This window comes from Hetaerina americana, unplaced genomic scaffold (genome assembly GCF_022747635.1).
Source record: "Hetaerina americana unplaced genomic scaffold, ioHetAmer1.1.p SCAF_1, whole genome shotgun sequence".
NCBI lineage: Eukaryota > Metazoa > Arthropoda > Insecta > Odonata > Calopterygidae > Hetaerina > Hetaerina americana.
Window position 1 is genome coordinate 7,892,343 of NW_027286069.1, and position 18,292 is coordinate 7,910,634.

The window sequence follows — 18,292 nt, forward strand, 5'->3', positions numbered from 1 at the left end:
ATAAGAGTAGTAAACTTGATGTTGCGAGTTTTAACCCCTTTAAGTATGGCTCACAGAGTTGAAACGTTTATGCTTCAACTTTGAAGGTTTTTGTTGAAGAAATAATATTTTGAGTGTAGAGCACTGGCTTTTTTCTAAATAAAATTAATAAAAATACACGTAGTAAAGTCTGGCAACATCAAATATGAAATCTTTTTTGGAAAGATTCCTCTTTTTCATTCCGTTCTTTGATGATAATTTGTCCCGATACTTGTTATAGGTATTATTTATCATTTATAAACCTTCAGGTCTAATCAATACCGATTACTGCCATTATACGTTCTTTTTAGTGGCTACCTCGGAACCCTTAATGAACTATATTAACGGACTTCTCTAGATGAAGGAAATATATGTGCATTTGCTTAGTGACTTGAGCGTGATAAAACATTAGGGCAGAAAGAGCGGAAATAACATTTAAATATCTGTTAATATGGGCAACTGGTAATTGAATGAAGAAAACAATGTATCTTCCCACTGTCCTGTCCAAGGACAGTGGAAAGATGCATTGTATTCTTCATTCAATTAATATGAATTTCCACAAAACTCAGCCGGGAACAAATGAATAGGCAACTGGTGCTCATTTTAAGGCCTTGGTTATAATATTCGTTAAGAGAGGCTGTAATTTGGATCCTTATCGAGTGCTGTCTGAAGGATTGACCTTCCAACTTAACTAACTCTTCAAAAGGCCGGTCTTTTGACCTTTCATTTTTATTTAAATCATTTGTGGAAATAAATAAATTAAATATAACTTTTTAACAGTCCCTAACGACTACAATGTAGCGCACCTTACGTATTCTCTCTGTCTTTTCCTTGAATTATTTCCTTCTTCATATCTTCCCTACTTCTTAAAATGTGGTTCCTCCGCCGTAACTTTATGGAATTTGCATAACATATTGAAATGGAATGAAATTATTGACTTTTTAATACCACACACTTTATTTAAAAGCACGACCTAGGTTTCGACGTTGAACTTCATTATCAGGTCTGATGATAACGTTCAGCGTCGAAACCCGGGTCGTGTTTTTAAATAAAGTGTGTGGAATAGCAAATTCAATGATTTCATTCCATTTCAATTCCCTACTTCTGTTTACATTCCGTCTATAAACCCTAGTTTCTTCCTTCCCCTACTCGGCTACCTCGTTCTCCCTTCTACCACGGTCTTCCACGGTATACTACATCGCAATATATCCTCCATCCACTTTGTCTGCCTTATATGGATTTTTCCTAGTAACTAAGCAACTAAATTACCTCTAATTCAAATTTGAATTCGCCCCTGGAATATTTGTGAACATTAACGACGCTGTTCCTAAATGTTACTAATCATGATTTGAGGTAACTTCTATCAACCTGTTTCTAATGAACTTTTCATTTTGCAGATCTGTCAAGGTATATGAATCAAATGCTAGTTATTGGAAAGCCTTTTCTCTTGCAGTACTCGATCGCTTTCTCTCCGTGTTCATTCTTAAATCCTAAACTACATCTCTTCCTTTGCCTACAACCGCGTTCCAATTTTACACAAAATTAGGTGCTTAATACCCAGGTGCATATACCCAATTATACCTTCTAATGACGAATTATTAGGAGTAGCAAGCGTACGTATACAAATTATAGTAATATCTGAATTTTCAGTCTTTTCGTGCTTTTCTATCATATGACTAAAGGAAATTGATATTTATAAATAGAAAACAGTTAATGGTTTGTCATGATACATACTAATACAGAGATACAAAATAAAACGGAGTATCATTTTGTTGTGATTTAGGGCTGGGCTGTGATAAATGTATGCACAACACAAAAAGAGATGAATGGCATCGGTAACCAAGGGAGAATGAAAGGAACAGGAAAATCGAACGGAATGATCGAATGCAGGAAGAATGTGCAGTTGGGGAATGGTTTACAGATATGCAAGATGTTCGTTTTATTTTGCTTTGCCATATGCGGCGGTCCTTAGAAGTGTAACATTGCTTGGTCGATTGATTCATAAAAAAGTACTCTAACCTTTCGAAATTTAATAGTAATAATAATTCATTTTTTTGCTTTCCACGTTTGCCTATTTGATGTTTAGGCCCGATGTGATTGTGATACGTATTTTGGATCATGCTTTAGACTAACCCGGAAGTGTGTTTTTGGTTTGCATCCTGCCTTCATTTTTTTAAGTAACATATTCTTAGCAACTTAAAAATTCACATAAGGCTCAACTGAGCTCAAGAATTTGACGTCTCACTATAAGAACTCCAGTCGTTATAAGATTTGATAAGGATATCGTGTTAGGCTTTCGCGTATTGTGTAGAACTTGCGCCACATGCTGTAAATCATTAAGAAGATTATATGGCCTTTGAGGAAGGAAAAATGTGTTTGTAAAAATTGGGTTAACATGCCAAACACATCTTTGGGAGTATCTTCCTTGCTTTGCCTGAATTATTAACGTATTGAAAGAGTTCTTGAAATTAATTTCGGTTGGTAATATTTCGTGGTTGTCTATTTTTTTCGTAAATTTGAATAGATTTATACCTGAAAATATTTTCTAAGCTTTTCCGGGTCTTGGAAATTTTTTTGTCATGTAAAATAGAGAATTTAGCATCCTATTTACTTAGCATTCCACTTCTTTACGTGAATAGCAGCATATCTTAAAATACGAACTGATTTCGAGGATTTTGACCTCTTAAACATTAGTGTGTATCACTGGTATAGTGTATATTTTTGGCTTCCGTATATAGTCGAAAAACAGGCATATTTTATGTTTTTTTATTGTGAGGAAATGATTTTGAAATCGAATTCTTGAGTCAAATGAGGGAGTTGGTGATAGATTTCTTAAAGAATTAATGAGAATAGGCTTCATTTAGCATCATTACGGAACGTAATTAGCTTATTTTTAATCATTATTTTTGTGTACTTAATTCATGAATATCCTTCAGGACATCCCCTTCCGGAAAGAAACTTCTACCGCGATGTCATGAAGGTTTGCTTGGAATTGTTGTGGTATACGACCCCTCCATCCAAGTCATCTCTTAGTGTTATCGATTTATATTCAATCAAAGATGAAATAATATCCTCTTCCCCCTTTTCAATCGCCTTTTTAGCTCACTCAACGAGAATTTGTCTGCTTATAATTTTATCCATGAAGCATCTACTGAGTAGAGAAAGTAATTCCCAATATTATTTATTAAATTTCTACACATCTAATATATTTCCTAATGCATTTAAATATATTTCAAATCGAGCGATTTTCGAAAAGTGTGTTTCAAAAATTCCTTGGAGAGTTGTTTGGGATAAAAATTTATATTAATGAAATATACCTCTAATTTATGACCATATATATGGTTTAAATGGCAGATTGAACGGTGATATATAATCTAAAATATTATTTTCAGCATAGAATGGGTAACAGATCATTTTTAGAAAATAACAAACTAATTAGAAACGATATTAAACTAAATAGTGTTTCCAGCTTGTAGTTTTAACAGCAAAAATCGGTGGATCGGTTGATTTATCCCCTTTATTTCGACTTCACTTTTAGATTAAATCTGAATTTAATTATGTCCTCACTTTTTCAAATGCTGAATTTTGAGCCAACAAAAAAAATTTCTTTTCAATTGTTGTTTTCACAAAATCCAGTCACTTTCAGACAACGTCGGAGCAGTGATTCTTTGTATTTTTATCTTGATTTCCAGAAGACGATTGTTTGCATAACTACGGAGGTAGTAAAAACTGGAATTGTAACCTCCCTGTAGTACTCCACGTATTCCAACAATTTCTCCTGTAGCCAAATTTGAAATTATCGTCATAACCTCGTATTTTCGGTGGCTGTGGCTAGATGTTATTCATATTTATGGTTTCATGAAGCATAACATCTTTCATCTGTGTGGATACATGTTATGATTTTCAAGAGGGTTCTTCCCCTCGCCAAGGGTAGTTTCAAGTACTATCTCTCTCGCCTATTGAACACCCATCTGCTTTCCACGCTCGGGCAGCGTTTTGAACGCGAGCGGATGGGAGGCATGCCACGCCTTGTGTGATACTTAAGAACCACATCACGTGTTCTGAGCTCATAAACACTAGTATTTTGAGTGGTGTATGGCACGCGCCCAATAGCAATACTAAAGTGGCCACTTGGCCTATGGACCTCTCCCGTCTGGACCAAGCTGACCGTGAATAATACAGAATTATAACAGTGCCGAATGTATACCTAATCATGTGGATTTAGTGAAACATCTTCAAAAGTTTCTGGTAAATCGTTAATTACAAACTTAAAACAATATAATAAAAGTGTATTTCACGCATTAAAGTACGCTAAAGAATAATATACAATATGAAATGCGTCTGAATGAAATTTCAATTTATCAAAATTTGGTTCGATGAATTGAAAATAATTTTTTCATCGCAGAGTTGAGCTTTTTCATTCATCCGTATGAGTCTAATTACAAATAATTAAGGCAATTTAGCGAAGATTCTGCAGGAATCTATAGCCAGAAAATGTCATTTATGTGATGAAATTTGGTAGCAGTATGAAAATGATTAATGCCAAAACCACTTCAAATGGGAAAAAATATTCCACTTAGTTTAAATTTCGCTTCCATCGAGACGGTTATCTGTTTATGAACTTAATTTTATTTTTCTTCTTTAATTATTTTAATTCAACATATGTTGTTGTAGCTATATAAACTTTATTATTTCAGTTTCATATTTTTCCTTCTCTGATGCCAATTCATTCAAACATTTTTATTGGCGAATAACTATTTGCTATATTCCTTCGTAGATCATCGTCAGAGATCCTTCGCCATCCATATTTCATTTGTTGTTTTCCTCAGTTCATTTTGATTTAGTTAAAAAACCGGATTCTCGATAAGCTTCATAGATTTTACTTACAATTGTGTATTTGTTTTCCAATCGCCGCTCTTTGATAATTTTCCCCCGTGTTTTTAGGCAAAATAAAGAATTCTAAATTCAATTTCGTTCCATATGAGTCGGAGTTCTCAATACGGCTCCTCATTCCTCGTACTTAGACGTCCTCATGATAGCATTCTTTGCCCCAGGAGGAAATATCAAAAGTACTCATCGTTAGCCCGATGAGTGCGGTGGCCGCTGTACTGTTTCACATACCATCGACCAGAATTCAAATCCCTGTGGTGATTGCGTTTTGGTCGAATTCCTGTCCGAAATGGAATTCGACACATGCCGGTAACTTTCACTGCGGATAGGCTGTTTAATTACGGACTCCCTGGTGCACTTTAATGGGGAAAGAGGAGTTCAGGCTCCTGGTTTCTCCTCGACCTTACACCGACCCTGCCGGATCGAGGCAGTACGAGTATTCCGCGTGGATATCCTGAACTCGGCTCCCTCAGTAGTGAGACAATCCAAGGGTACAAGGGACCCCTCTTTGACATTTTATCCTTCGGATACGATTTCAATCTGCGTGACACAGTCGAGAAGTTTGCACATCTAATGCCTTCAACGGCGACTGATTTCATTTAAATGTTTATTCCTATCGTGCTTCTTTCTCTCTGCGAATAACTACACAAGGGTGACAAAGGACGTCTTGGCCACTTCTGTAGGAACCCATGATGCATTTACAATAACTCAGTGAAAGTTGACACACCACGAATGGCATACACTCTAAAAATTCCTGGAAATATTTTTTGGGACAAACAAATTTAAAACGTTGTCATATATGGGTTCTGGTTTTGTTCAATGAATGTGAGCTTAGGAAATGAAAATCTATATTAGTGTTACAAGATAATGTCATATTTTGGTTTCATAATGTCACACTTGGGTTTCTCAGTTTTGAGTCCCAGTCGTAGTTAAGGTCAAATAAGATAGTAAAAGAATTAATAATAAAGATTTCTCACATATAATGAATACTTCTGTCCCAAAAATAATTAGAATTAATCTGGGGTATAATATATTGCAAATGAAAGTACAAATTGCTGAAATTCTTTGTAAAAGTACCCTTATTTATCGACACACTAATGTTAGTGCCTCCGCCAATTGTGGTATGCCTCCTGTAAGGCATCAACAGGACCCTTGTCCAGGCACCTCGTCATGGCCTCTTCGACATAATCCAGTAGTCCAAAATGGTGCTCAAAGGGGCTACATTTGGGTCGTACTCAAAGACACATGTCTCGCTACCAGTAAACACCTATTCTAAAAAAGAGATCCAAGGCAAGATAGTCACGCAAGCAGTCTTCTGACAGCACCTTGGGGAAAATCTTGGCACACATTTCTAATGGCTAAATCTAAAACTTCTGTAAGAATGTAATGTACTGTGATTTTCTGAATATTACACTCTTCCATTAGCATCACGGCACTTTTGGGTAAATCAGAATTGAGAATGTTACCTCGTTTTTTGCACATTTTCATCAAACTGTGTTGTTGATTATTGTTCAGGACATTGCTCATCGTCAACCTCTTCGCTACCCTGCCAGAACATCCTGTGCAAGCAGAAAACCGTCCCTTGGGACATCTCTCCATCTCCATAAGCAACCTTAAAAATGGCCATGGTCTCCGAACTTTCCAAGCTTAATACACAATTGTATCATATATCATTGCTCCATTAAAAGTGGCATCGTGATTTCGTGACGTGGCTGTCGAAGAGTGGTTCAGTCCGGTAGTAATCCACACACTGTAAATGCCCGCAGTTAACTGACGTGGGTCGAGTTGCTCTCCCAAGATCTCCCATTACCCTCCCAAACACAAATCACCCTACTCCAGCCATCTGCATTGGTGGCAAAAAAATCATTCATCTTATTTTTAGGACAGACCCTGTGCATCATATATGACCCTGCAAACTATGCACTATACATGTATGTAGAAAAAAATGTTTTCTATAAATTTGAGCTATAAAATCTTTGCACAAAACAGTTTTGGTCCTCAGTACATCCATTCACTACAATATGTCTAACACTACATGTATGGCATAAAACCCTTAAAATGTTTTCTCACATACATTAACCGTTTATGTCTAAGACGATCCATTGACATTAGAGTTCTCCGAAATGGGTAGCGAATCTAAAGCTCTTTCTTATGACCTTAATTGAAATTCGTGAAAGTGAGGCTTTCCACATAAATGGCCAATTTCCCATTTTCATTTGATACGTAATATCTAGTATTGCCTGAAAGATTTTACTGAATGTGTTTTGTGAAGGGAGAGAACCGAAATGTCGCTGTACTGCTTGGTAACTTGGGACTATCCAAAGCCTACCTTAACCGGAATTATTACCTATAATAATATGCATAAAGGTACACGCGTATATATACACTTACATATATGTATATATATGCGTGTACGTATATGAACGCGAGAATACTTATTTTCCAGACTAAACTGTTTATGCTAACAGAAGTATTTATATCCCATTATTTATACAAATTATATTTATGTATTTTTGTATACTTATATATTCATGCATACATAAGCACTTACATGAATGTGAGACCAATATCTGAGTGCAAATAGTTTGTTTTATTTGGCGCGAATCATGTCCTCTCAGTAATTTGGCAGCAGCTCTGAAATATACAAGTAAGCGTAGGTCGAGGGAGCTTTGCAAGCGGCGGCTTGCGATCCCAGGTAGCCCCTCGCTTCCAATATAACTAATGACCTGAAGTGGGACTGCATCCGGCGCAATATCCGAATGGCATCCGAGCGTCCCTCCTACTCCTGGAACGCTCGCGTATTCCGTCGAGGAGCGCCCAATCGCCGGGAGGAGGCCTTCATCCCGCCCACGCTTCGATTCCACATGGACGAACCCATTGTGGATCTCCATACTCGTCCGCATGCCATACAAAAATGGATGGTGAAGGGGAAAAAAAGGACAATAACACGCGATATCCGAAATCTCCGGAAACGGCGCCAACACTATCCGGCGGAGGGAAATGGAACGAATCCCTTCGCAGTCGTTAGTGAGTGAGCATCGCGAAGCACTGAATCATTAAACGCGTTCATACGCTGCCGCGAATTTTTTTCTTCGGGGACACCCACCTCCGTGTTTTTTCTGTTTATTTTCGAGACGCCAAATCGTAAGCGAAAGCGAGGTTTTTGAGCCGTTTATTCTTTGGAGAGGCGTATTTATCTTCCGAGGTGGGTGGTGGGAGGATGGCCGCGGTAGGAATGGGGGCCAGAGGATCCGTTTCTTATAAATATTTCGTGAGGAAGACGGTAATGCTGAATTTAACTACATTTCCTAAAACTCCATGCTAAATACAGAGTCTCTCTTGCCACCATATTGATTTCTGGTCCTGATAGGCAGGGCATCTATCTCGAGAAATGCCATTTTTAAACACTCTACCGGAAATGAATAGGGATAGACGAATGAGCAAGAGCTTTATTGAATAAGAAATCAGTTTTTATGAATTAAGGGAATCCGATTTCGTCAAAAGTATCATTTTTTGAAGAATAAAAATTTTACTACTGGCCATTCACTAAATATTTGCGCAAATTTATTTTTGTAGCCGTCATGCCATTTCAACGACGAGAAACGACTGATTTTAACACCACTAACATTTGATGAGCATCAAATAATTCATCTGGCAGATGAAATCCTTAAAACCGTGGACAATATTTTGACTGCAACTTGGAGTAGATTCGCATATTCGTTCGCGAAGACGAATCGGCGAACAGTATTAGAAACCAAATAAACCTTCCAATTGTATAGAAATAAAATGCATACCATCAAGTTCATTACTTTTTTTCAGAAGAGGCAAAGGAGAAGTCAAGCATATCATTTTATTTCGGGTATTTTCATTGTTCAGGTGTTTTCATTATTTTCAGTGTTATGTCGGGTTAAATTTTATCCCATATCGGATATTTATCCAATAAAATCAGTATTTTGTAATAAAGCAGGTGAATACGAAAACATGTAAAGAGCGCGTTTCCTCTCGAAAAACTATGTTAGTCTGGTTTTAATTTTATTTTTAGATTTTCAGATCCTTTATGAAGGGATCTCTTACACACCCCCACTATACCCTATTTTTATATTTTCCTAAGACGGACAGTACAGGAGAAACCCAGACAACAAGGTGATCTTAGCTTAATTATGATTGACGACAATTGATAGCATCAGTAGTAGTAGTAGTAATAATATTTAGGGGAGGCGACCGACAGCTGAGGTCATTTGCGCCATAGGGGATGGATAGGAAAGGATGAAGGGTGGAGAGAAACCCGGCGTCGGCATTAGCCTTAGTTTACGAAAGGCGCCAAGGGGTCAGCAGCTTAACGTCCTATCCGACGGACGGCGTACTTACTCAAAAAGTCCTCCACAAAGCACCTCAAGTAGGGCTCGAGATACCTCGGAAAAATATTCAACACCGCCGGGATTTGAACCCGCGCCCTTTGGGTGGAAACCAGTACGTTAGCCCTCGCACCATCTTGATCCCCTTGAAAACATGGACTATTTACCACGATGCATTTTATTAATTTGCCCTAGAGGATATCACCTAATTTCAACTCATTTTAAGATCTTTAATAGAAACTTTGTGCTCGAGGAATTTTCAAAGTCGCTATGTATCGTTTCCTTCCCCGTTACTCCGCCTTCAGCCTCTTTCCCTCGGTTCATAACGCCACACTAGGGTGAAGAAAATCGGGAGCGGGAGAAATCGCCTCTGTTAAAACTAGCCCTTTCATAAATTTCTTTCCATTCCCGCTGTAAGAAGTATTTTCCGAGCATGGTAAACGGTTTAATAAAGTCCGTATGAATGTTCCAGGGGCTTGAAATAAACGCGCGGCTTTAACAAACGGTGCGTTATCTGGAGATGCTACTTGCCTCTGGTGGGGAGTAGCGGGGGCCGCGGCAATTCCCCCGTTGCCCCGGGACTGCTTCTCTAACGCCGCCAACCCTTCTCATTCCTTCCTCGACCATCCAACCCCTCCTCACCCATCTCCCTCGCGAAGGAAGTGAAACCGCCGCCCCGCCCCCTCTCTCTTCCCTCCCCCCCTCTTCCCCCTCAGCCCCCTGGCGTTTTTCTTCCTTCGCCCGCAGCAGCCAGCCGCACAACCCTCCTCCATCCCCCCCGCTGACATCCTTGTCGCACCCCGCAGGCATTTATCGAGTGGCTCGGGGGAATAAAAAAAGGGTACAACGGAGACGCCGAGAAAGAGATAGATAGAGGAGAGAGAAAAACCCCCGTGGTTTTGATGCTTGCGACTCACACACACACAGATATCTCCCCATATCATTGCGCAGGCGCAAGAGGTGGGCCACGCCCACCGGCGCCTGCGCATTTCACAAAGTGCATTGCACCCCCTAGATCCTCCCCTCTTCCCCCTTACAACTTTCTCCCTCCCAACACCCTCCATCCCCCTTCCCTCTTCCTCCCCTTCCACCCCTACGCTCCCCGCAGCGACCGCGGTGGAGAACCACGCCCGGGTATATTTCCCAGAAATGTGCTTATGTCTGGAGCGCAGGAGGCGGCGGGAGTGCAGAGGGAGGAGCGGAGGGGAAGAACGAAAGGTCCGGCGGGGGGTAGGGGGTCCTTGGGGGGCGATGGATGGGAACGGAGGGGAGTTGGCGTGTCGGCGAGGAAGATGGTGCCGAAGCAAGATTGTGCACACATCGCCGCCCTCGCCTGCGGTGGGGTGGGGCGTGGTGGTGGTGGTCGGGAGGGTATGGTGGAGGCCTCGTTGAAGAGGCGGGGGGGGGGGAGGAGCCGGAATGCTTCTCCCGTGCATTCCGCATCCTGGAGCAGCACAGAGGAGAGCGAAGTGTCCGGAAAACCGAGAAGGAGGGAGAAGGATAATTGGGTTGGGTTTGCGTGAGGGTGGCAGGGAGGGGGTTTCAGGGGGATGGAATGATGCGTGAGTGCGGCAAAGGAGGGATGAGGACTCGTGCGAGAAGAGAGGAGGGTGTAATACGTGGAAACAAGCGAATGGAGAGAAAGGGGAAGACTGTACATATAAGAGTCCTTGCCTTCAAATGTAGCGAGAGAGAGAGATGAGGAGATGGAGGAAAAGGGAGTGAATGAGGGGAGGAGAAGGAACGGGGAACAAGAAGCGAGTGAATGAGGGAGAGTGGAGGGGTGGAGATTGAATAGGGGGGGTTGAGATCGGGGTTCCGAGGGTGGGGGTTTCAGCGAGGGGCACCCAAGAGGGAAGCGGGCGAGAGCCGTGTGAAGTCGCGGACAGACGGTGGGAAACGCAGAGAAGGAAGAAGTATGGAGAAAAAACGAGAAGTTGACTTTACGGCCTTTGTCTTGCGACCGCGTCGATTCAAATAGCGACTGACGGACGGTCTCCTCAGAATTCCAGTCGACTGTTTCGTGTCAGAAAAAAGAGAGTGACCTGAATTTCTTAATTCATCTCCGTATTACTGTCAATAACATAGCCTTTATTAACTCCGCAAAACCTTCTACGTAGATGAACATTATGGACAGATTACTTACCACTCTTCTTAACTGATTTATGTATCTAATGATGGGAGCTTAGTTCTGAGAATATCTTTAAAATATGGATCATATATAATTCTTTGAGGAGTCCTTTAAAATCCTTCATTAGTAAATTAATGTTAATGACGCAATATTGTCAGTTGTCGGTAAAAAATATTTGTCGCATTCCACGAGAGATGACTGGGGCAGGTGGAGGGTAAACGCGATTTGCCCTAACTGGTCTTCGTGTGGGTATTTTATATCACCCAGGTGGATGACGTGATATTACACACGGTACACTCAAAGTACTCGTTGAGAGACATGATGTAATATATTCTGTCACAGCTCTTGTTGAGTATCCTTTGGGCGATTCTTCATTGCGAGGTTTTGTCTAATTGCTCTTTTGACGCCGAGGTCTTTAATTAAGGTCGCACTGTCGATATTTGCGTGCCGCAGTTTAACGGCGTAACCTTTTGGCCGCGAAACCTCACCGCGTAGGGGAGGGAGGGTGAGGGGCCGAATAGAGGAAGGGGCAGGAAAGAGGGGAAACTCGCCACTCGGAGACACGGACTAGGAAATCTTCGGTCCTACCTTTTTACCCCCACCGACACTTGATATACTCGTATTTTATCGACCGTGTGGCTGTGGAATTTCGAACGAACTCAAATGAATCGAACTAATGGTGGAGTCTCAGTCAACGTCCACTTCCAGACAAAGTTATATTCCGCGGTTAAGAAACGTTTTCAACTTTATAAAACGCTTTCTACTACAATGAAGTTTAAAATCTAGAAATGCTACTTTGTGTTAGTTTCCTGGTAAAAACTCTCTTCAATTGATAATTATTTCATTCATTACCTTGCTTTTAAAGTAATATGCTGTAATTAATTTTTCTAAATTAAACGTATTGTCCTTGGAAAGTTAATGAAATGATTCAATCCGCAGGGGGCATTCCGTATTTTTCATCGCTTAAAATGTCTACCTCTAAACGTTTTCAGCAAATGAGTCCTCGGTTAATCTAATTTTCAAAGCACTCCTGGCAGCGGAGCGCAAATTATTCTTCTGCGGAGTCTTGCGACGAGACTGGTCCTTCCTCCTTAATGATTTGAGCTTGGTGCCGTTTAAATTGATGGCCGAGATTAGCAATAACGTTAATTTTCTTGCAGGTGTTAATTAATACGCTCTGCTAGCAATTGTAAATGGGTTTATCTTATATTTGGAAGTACACCAAGAATAAATGTCGTTCTATAAACAAAGTAACTACATTTTATCATTTAATTATAAATAACTAATCGGTATAATCTCTAGTTAGTTAAAATAGCTTGAAATATCTTTTTATCGACTACCACTAAGCATACGGTCTTAAAATCTACAGTTTCCCTCTAGACTTGTTCGCCTGTCTGTGAATATATTTCATTTACTCTCCGTGTGGAAAATAAATCCAAAGAATCGACAGTGCCATATTACTATACATTAATGCACCACCTACACCGTTGTGTATTATTTTGTAAAATGGAGAAGAAGTGCACATTCGTACATATTTTATTTTTTCAGTTGTGCTGTCAATCTTTTCTAATGAATTATATATCCTTAACGCAATTAATTTAGTACATTTTGCAAAATATCAACCATAGCACCTAATGTACTCCTACTAGTTTATAAACATCCAGTGAGTGAGTTATTCATGCACACATCTATTATTTACAATTATTATGCGATGAATACTAAATGTATAAATACAAATTATTATGTAATTATTAATATATATTTCAAATAGTATTGGACTGAAATTTGTAAAACAAATTGTTATTTTAACCATTAATTAAATTATAAACATCCAAAATACCCTGGCGAGTAAGAATGTTTTGAATCATTGACGACTGAAATCTGAAATTTTATTCTCTCGACTATGGAATGTTGTAGATAGAAATTGAGAAGAAATGGGGTGCGTGATAACATCGCATACTCAAAAACCTTTTTAAGTTATTGGATGATTCAGTTTATCGATTATTTGAGAAACAATCGCAATAGGTAGGAAAATATTTTCAAGACTATTCAATTTTGTGGTAAAATGAAATAGAATAACCCCAAATAAAACTATTCTTATATTTCATGTGATTAAGATAGCCCCTCGAGTGAGATTCCGAGTCATTCATACCAAGTGTAATATACGCTATAAAATTAGCAAAAAAACTAACACTATGTCTCGCTTCGTTTCAGTTGGATAATTATTGTTGGCACATATTTTGTGGGTAAGCTGTAATTGTTCACTCGCGGGCTAAGCCATTGGCTACCTCCATTACTACGCCGTTCAGCTTTCCGAATCTAACAGCTGCTCAAATCGATCAGCCGTCCGAATGCCTAAAATCTAATTGGCATTAATTCATCTTTATTTACGAGGGTCATCCGGAAAGTAGTACCCGTTCGTGAAATAAAGACACAAAAGTAAATATTAACAAACATAAAAAATTTTATTTGAAAGAGGATACTTTAAACTACTTCTCAACATAATCTCCAAGCAAATTAAGGCATTTGTCATAACGTGTGACAAGTTTCTGTATTCCTGCTGCATAGTCCTTCGCCGCCAGCTCATTGAGATACGCGAGGGACCCATCTTGCACAAATTTTTGCATAATGCAGATGGTGTTTAACAATTTCATGAACAATTGTTCGAGAAACATTGGGAAAATGCTCACAGATGTCATCAATTGTGACGCGCCGATCGTTCCTCACGAATTCGTCAACTGAGCTCACCAGTTGGTCTGTAATGACAGACGGTCTCTCCGAACGCTCATCGTCGTGTGTGTTCCCCCTCCCCATGTTGAAGTTGCGACACCACCGCCGAACAGACGACTCGTCCATTACATTGTCTCAATACACCTCCTTTAATTGGCGATGAATATCACATGGGCGAACGTTTCTTGCATTGAGGAATTTAATCACTGCCCTCACTTCACAACTGGCGGCGTTCTCAATTTTTTTAAACATTGTAAACAATCACAGAAACAACACAGGCAATGCTAGCGTCACGCAACTTGGCTCAGAGAAGGCAGACAAGCCACTGAAGCTATGTGACCTCGTCCAGCGGCTACTCGCGTCGTCAGCACTTCATGCGGCACGAACGGGTACTACTTTCCGGATGACCCTCGTATATCATAACGGAAATGATTTACTATTGCAAACTTGTATAATTAATTCAATAAATAGAATTAGTTTGACTAAAATATTTACTTCTCTACTTTATCTTATTTCTTATTTTGAAGATTTTGAAGTTTCTTTCTTCCAATGAGAGGAGGTTAATATGCGTATTCATCCCTCTTCTTATTTCTGCAGCGACCGTTCCAAGATGCGGTGGATGCCGAGGTCTCATCCTGGACCGCTTCATCCTCAAAGTCCTGGACCGCACGTGGCACGCCCGGTGTCTCAAGTGTGGAGACTGTGCCGCGCCCCTGACGGACAAGTGCTTCGCCCGGGAGGGGCACGTCTTCTGCAAGGAGGACTTCTTCAAGTCAGTATCTTTCGCACATTTTAAATTAAAATAACGAAGTTGGAAGACGTTCAGTTTTCCGAATGGCTATAAGTTATGTTCATGTCATTCCCTGACTCGCGCGCTGGCCGTAGTTAAGAGAACATTAACGCACGCTTAGAATGTCCCTTAAGGGACAAATTATCAATTAAATACAACACCGTGGAATAATCTTTCATGCATTAATTCCATAAAATTTCTGCCTTGGCATGCAGTGATATTTTGCATTTTTTAGACAGGATTCATTGTATATTCTTCATAAGAAACTAATTATGTGAATATTTCGCCACGACTTAAACGTATGAACTCAAATATAAAATTATAGTTCTTTCAGGTTTTTGTATTCAAAAGAGTGAAATCAACTTTAATCAAATTATTCAACAGTCCTTGTATACTTTTTACTACTTGTATACTTACTAATGATAAGTCACCCTTTTCTATTATTATTACTATCGCTCTTTAAAATTCTTGCTTTAAATTTTTTATGTGCTCAATGACGTATTGTCAAGTAAAGTAATTCTTTCCTTAAAAAGATTTGAACTGCTCCTTTGAGAGGACTTGTTCTGGACTAATGACTGTTACCGAGGAATACTTAAAAGCATCTTTGAAACGATCTCATTGACTTAACTTAATCAAAACAATTGTACTTATTCGCGATTCTAAGTGTTTATATATATATATATATATATATATATATATATATATATATATATATATATCTTCACCTATATACATATATACTATGGCGTTGCATAATTATGTATGTATATAATTTAATAAATATATATATATATGTATATAATAGACCCTGTAGCATGTATCGGTCACCTCTCTCAATCATTTTTCGCTCACCCTCACATCTCTCTCTCTCGGCTTGCGGTGATAGGCGCTTCGGAACCAAGTGCGCGGCCTGCGAGGAGGGCATTCCGCCCACGGAGGTGGTACGGCGGGCGGGTGAGCATGTGTACCACCTGGGGTGCTTCGCATGCGCCCTTTGCCGGCGCCAGCTTAACACGGGCGACGAATTCTACCTCATGGAAGACAGGAAACTGGTGTGCAAGCCGGACTACGAGGCGGCCAGGAGCAAAGGTTTGTACCATGGTCAGTTCCTATATGCCAGTGTGTGCATATTTTTTTTTACTTTTCTTAGATGATAAAGCTTGGAATGAAGTTAAGGAAGATTTATGCATGATAGTGCTATATAGTGAACGATATATTTTTATTTTGGAATGTCTCTGAGCGGGGTGTGATAATCACGTCCTCACTTTTAGGGGTACATTACGCTTGCGCTATAATTGACTATATTCGATTGTCCCATTTGTCGTGAACTATTTCTTAGCATGGAATGAGTGCACATTATAAATATGACAGCTTTTGAGAGTTACATGACTTCCTTGTCGTAAACGTTGTTAATTTTCAATTAAATATTGCACCAACAAATATTAGTGTGCATTTAGGGGTATATCGGTTCCATGATAAATTGTCAATGAAGAGATCCTAATTTGCGATTGTTCAACTTCTACAGATAACTGCTAAATAATCTGCAATGCTACATTCAGCCCGAGGGTCGATGTATCCCGTCTTTATTTACCCCATGTAGAAACTGTAAATTTGGTTGGAGTATTGACTATGTATTATAAATATGATCTATTCTGGAATGTTATCTTCTTTCAATCAGCACAGTGTTCTTAAAACTAGAGAAATAATTTAAAATGTTCCGATTTCCCCAGCTCATAATTTCATTTCATAAGGAAGCTTCAGTTAAATACAATAAAAATATGGGGTAAATAATATCCATCGCAAACTGAAAGCAATTTTGATTACTATATTAGTAGGTTTTTGTAGCTATTTAATAATAATTAAATAACTGACCTCTCAAGTTGTCATCGTCGACAAAATAGAATATACCAGCTCATAATGGCTACACTTAAGTTATGATTGCTTACCGTTCTTAATTATAATTTAGACTTAAAACTTCAAAGTTCAAGTGCCTTAAAATAAATTTTTGAAAGCTTCATACAAACAAACAATAAGGGATAAGGGGCATTATTAAACCCATTGGGAAACAATTGGAAATCAGTCAATGCAGGAATGATAATGCGAGAATAATCTTTCCACAGCAGCGTATTTTATCAATGGGTAAAACTAGGGCACCTGATTATATAATAGAATTTGCTAGTTATATCACGTGACCTTTCCATGAAGGGCTCAAGGAACATATTTTTCGTTTGATAATGAACTGACATCTGGTGGAGGGGGGGTTAGTTAAGGATCAATGCGGGGGCGAGTTTCTCAGTGGCATTGCGATCCCTAGTCGAGGCGCACTCAAGCGAAGAACCCGCTCCCCTTCAAGGGATAGTGAATTCTTATCTCAACGCTGGAGCTCTCTCTTTTCTCATCCTACGCTCCCTAAATTCCTATTAAATCCAAAATTCTCCTGCACCCAGAACGATGAAAATGACTCAGGAAATCACTTGCCTTTTAAAATCTCTCGCCATATCTTATTGCTCTACTGCACACTACAAATGACTATCATGATAATCACTATAATGACTATCTCACACGAAAACAAAACTATTATTAATTATGCCTACACGGCGCATATGTAGCAATTATTCGAATATCAACCATCTATAAATATATTACTTTGGCATTTCAAGCACGCACGTTAGAAATAAGTTAATTGATTGTCTCAATGCTAACCTAGAGAAATTTTGTTGAAATATTTTCCTAAGAACTTTAACGATTCATGTCTTGTTACCCAGATTCCGGTCCTTGAAATGATGCTTAATTGAAATTTTTTAAACGAATAAATAATCGACTTAGTCAAAATTGGCACTGTCCGAGTCGCTTTTCAAGTTTTCCCTTGCTCACATGCGAACTCGGCTTGCTCGGTACCTTCCCCGTGCACCCGCTACAGACACTCCCCACCTTGATTCCTCCTATCAGTCATCGAAACTGGATTTTGAAGTCAGGGCTCGGTTTCGTTGAGTACCTAAGGGAGGCGGATGGTGGAAGCACCCTCCTCTCTCCCTCGGTTGAGGTCCTCGTCCTCTCGCTCGTTAATTTACGCCCGTCCTCTCTTTCTCCACCCCCCCAACCCCCCTTCCCGCTCCCCTCTCCCGGTGACTTCCTCTCCGCCCGCGCGTGTGTAGATGGCAGTTGCGGAGGAGGCGGCGTGGCTGGCAGCGACGGAGACGCCCCGAACAAGAGGCCGCGGACCACGATCACGGCCAAACAGCTGGAGACGCTCAAGTGCGCCTACAACAACTCCCCGAAGCCGGCGCGCCACGTGCGGGAGCAACTGAGCCAGGATACGGGGCTGGACATGCGAGTAGTACAGGTGTGGTTCCAGAACAGGTGAGTTTGGCCAGTCCC

At 39.9% G+C, this 18,292-nt stretch overlaps 1 protein-coding gene across 1 annotated transcript in view; it reads left to right on the forward strand.

The window, feature by feature from the left end:
- LOC139694992 (LIM/homeobox protein Lhx3-like) overlaps nt 1-18,292 on the forward strand; it is a 51,453-nt gene that overhangs the window by 24,573 nt on the left and 8,588 nt on the right. Inside the window, exons 2-4 of the mRNA XM_071593562.1 lie at nt 14,722-14,896; nt 15,801-16,003; nt 18,070-18,274. Coding sequence (XP_071449663.1) covers nt 14,722-14,896; nt 15,801-16,003; nt 18,070-18,274 — 583 coding nt within the window. The remainder of the gene's footprint in view (nt 1-14,721; nt 14,897-15,800; nt 16,004-18,069; nt 18,275-18,292) is intronic.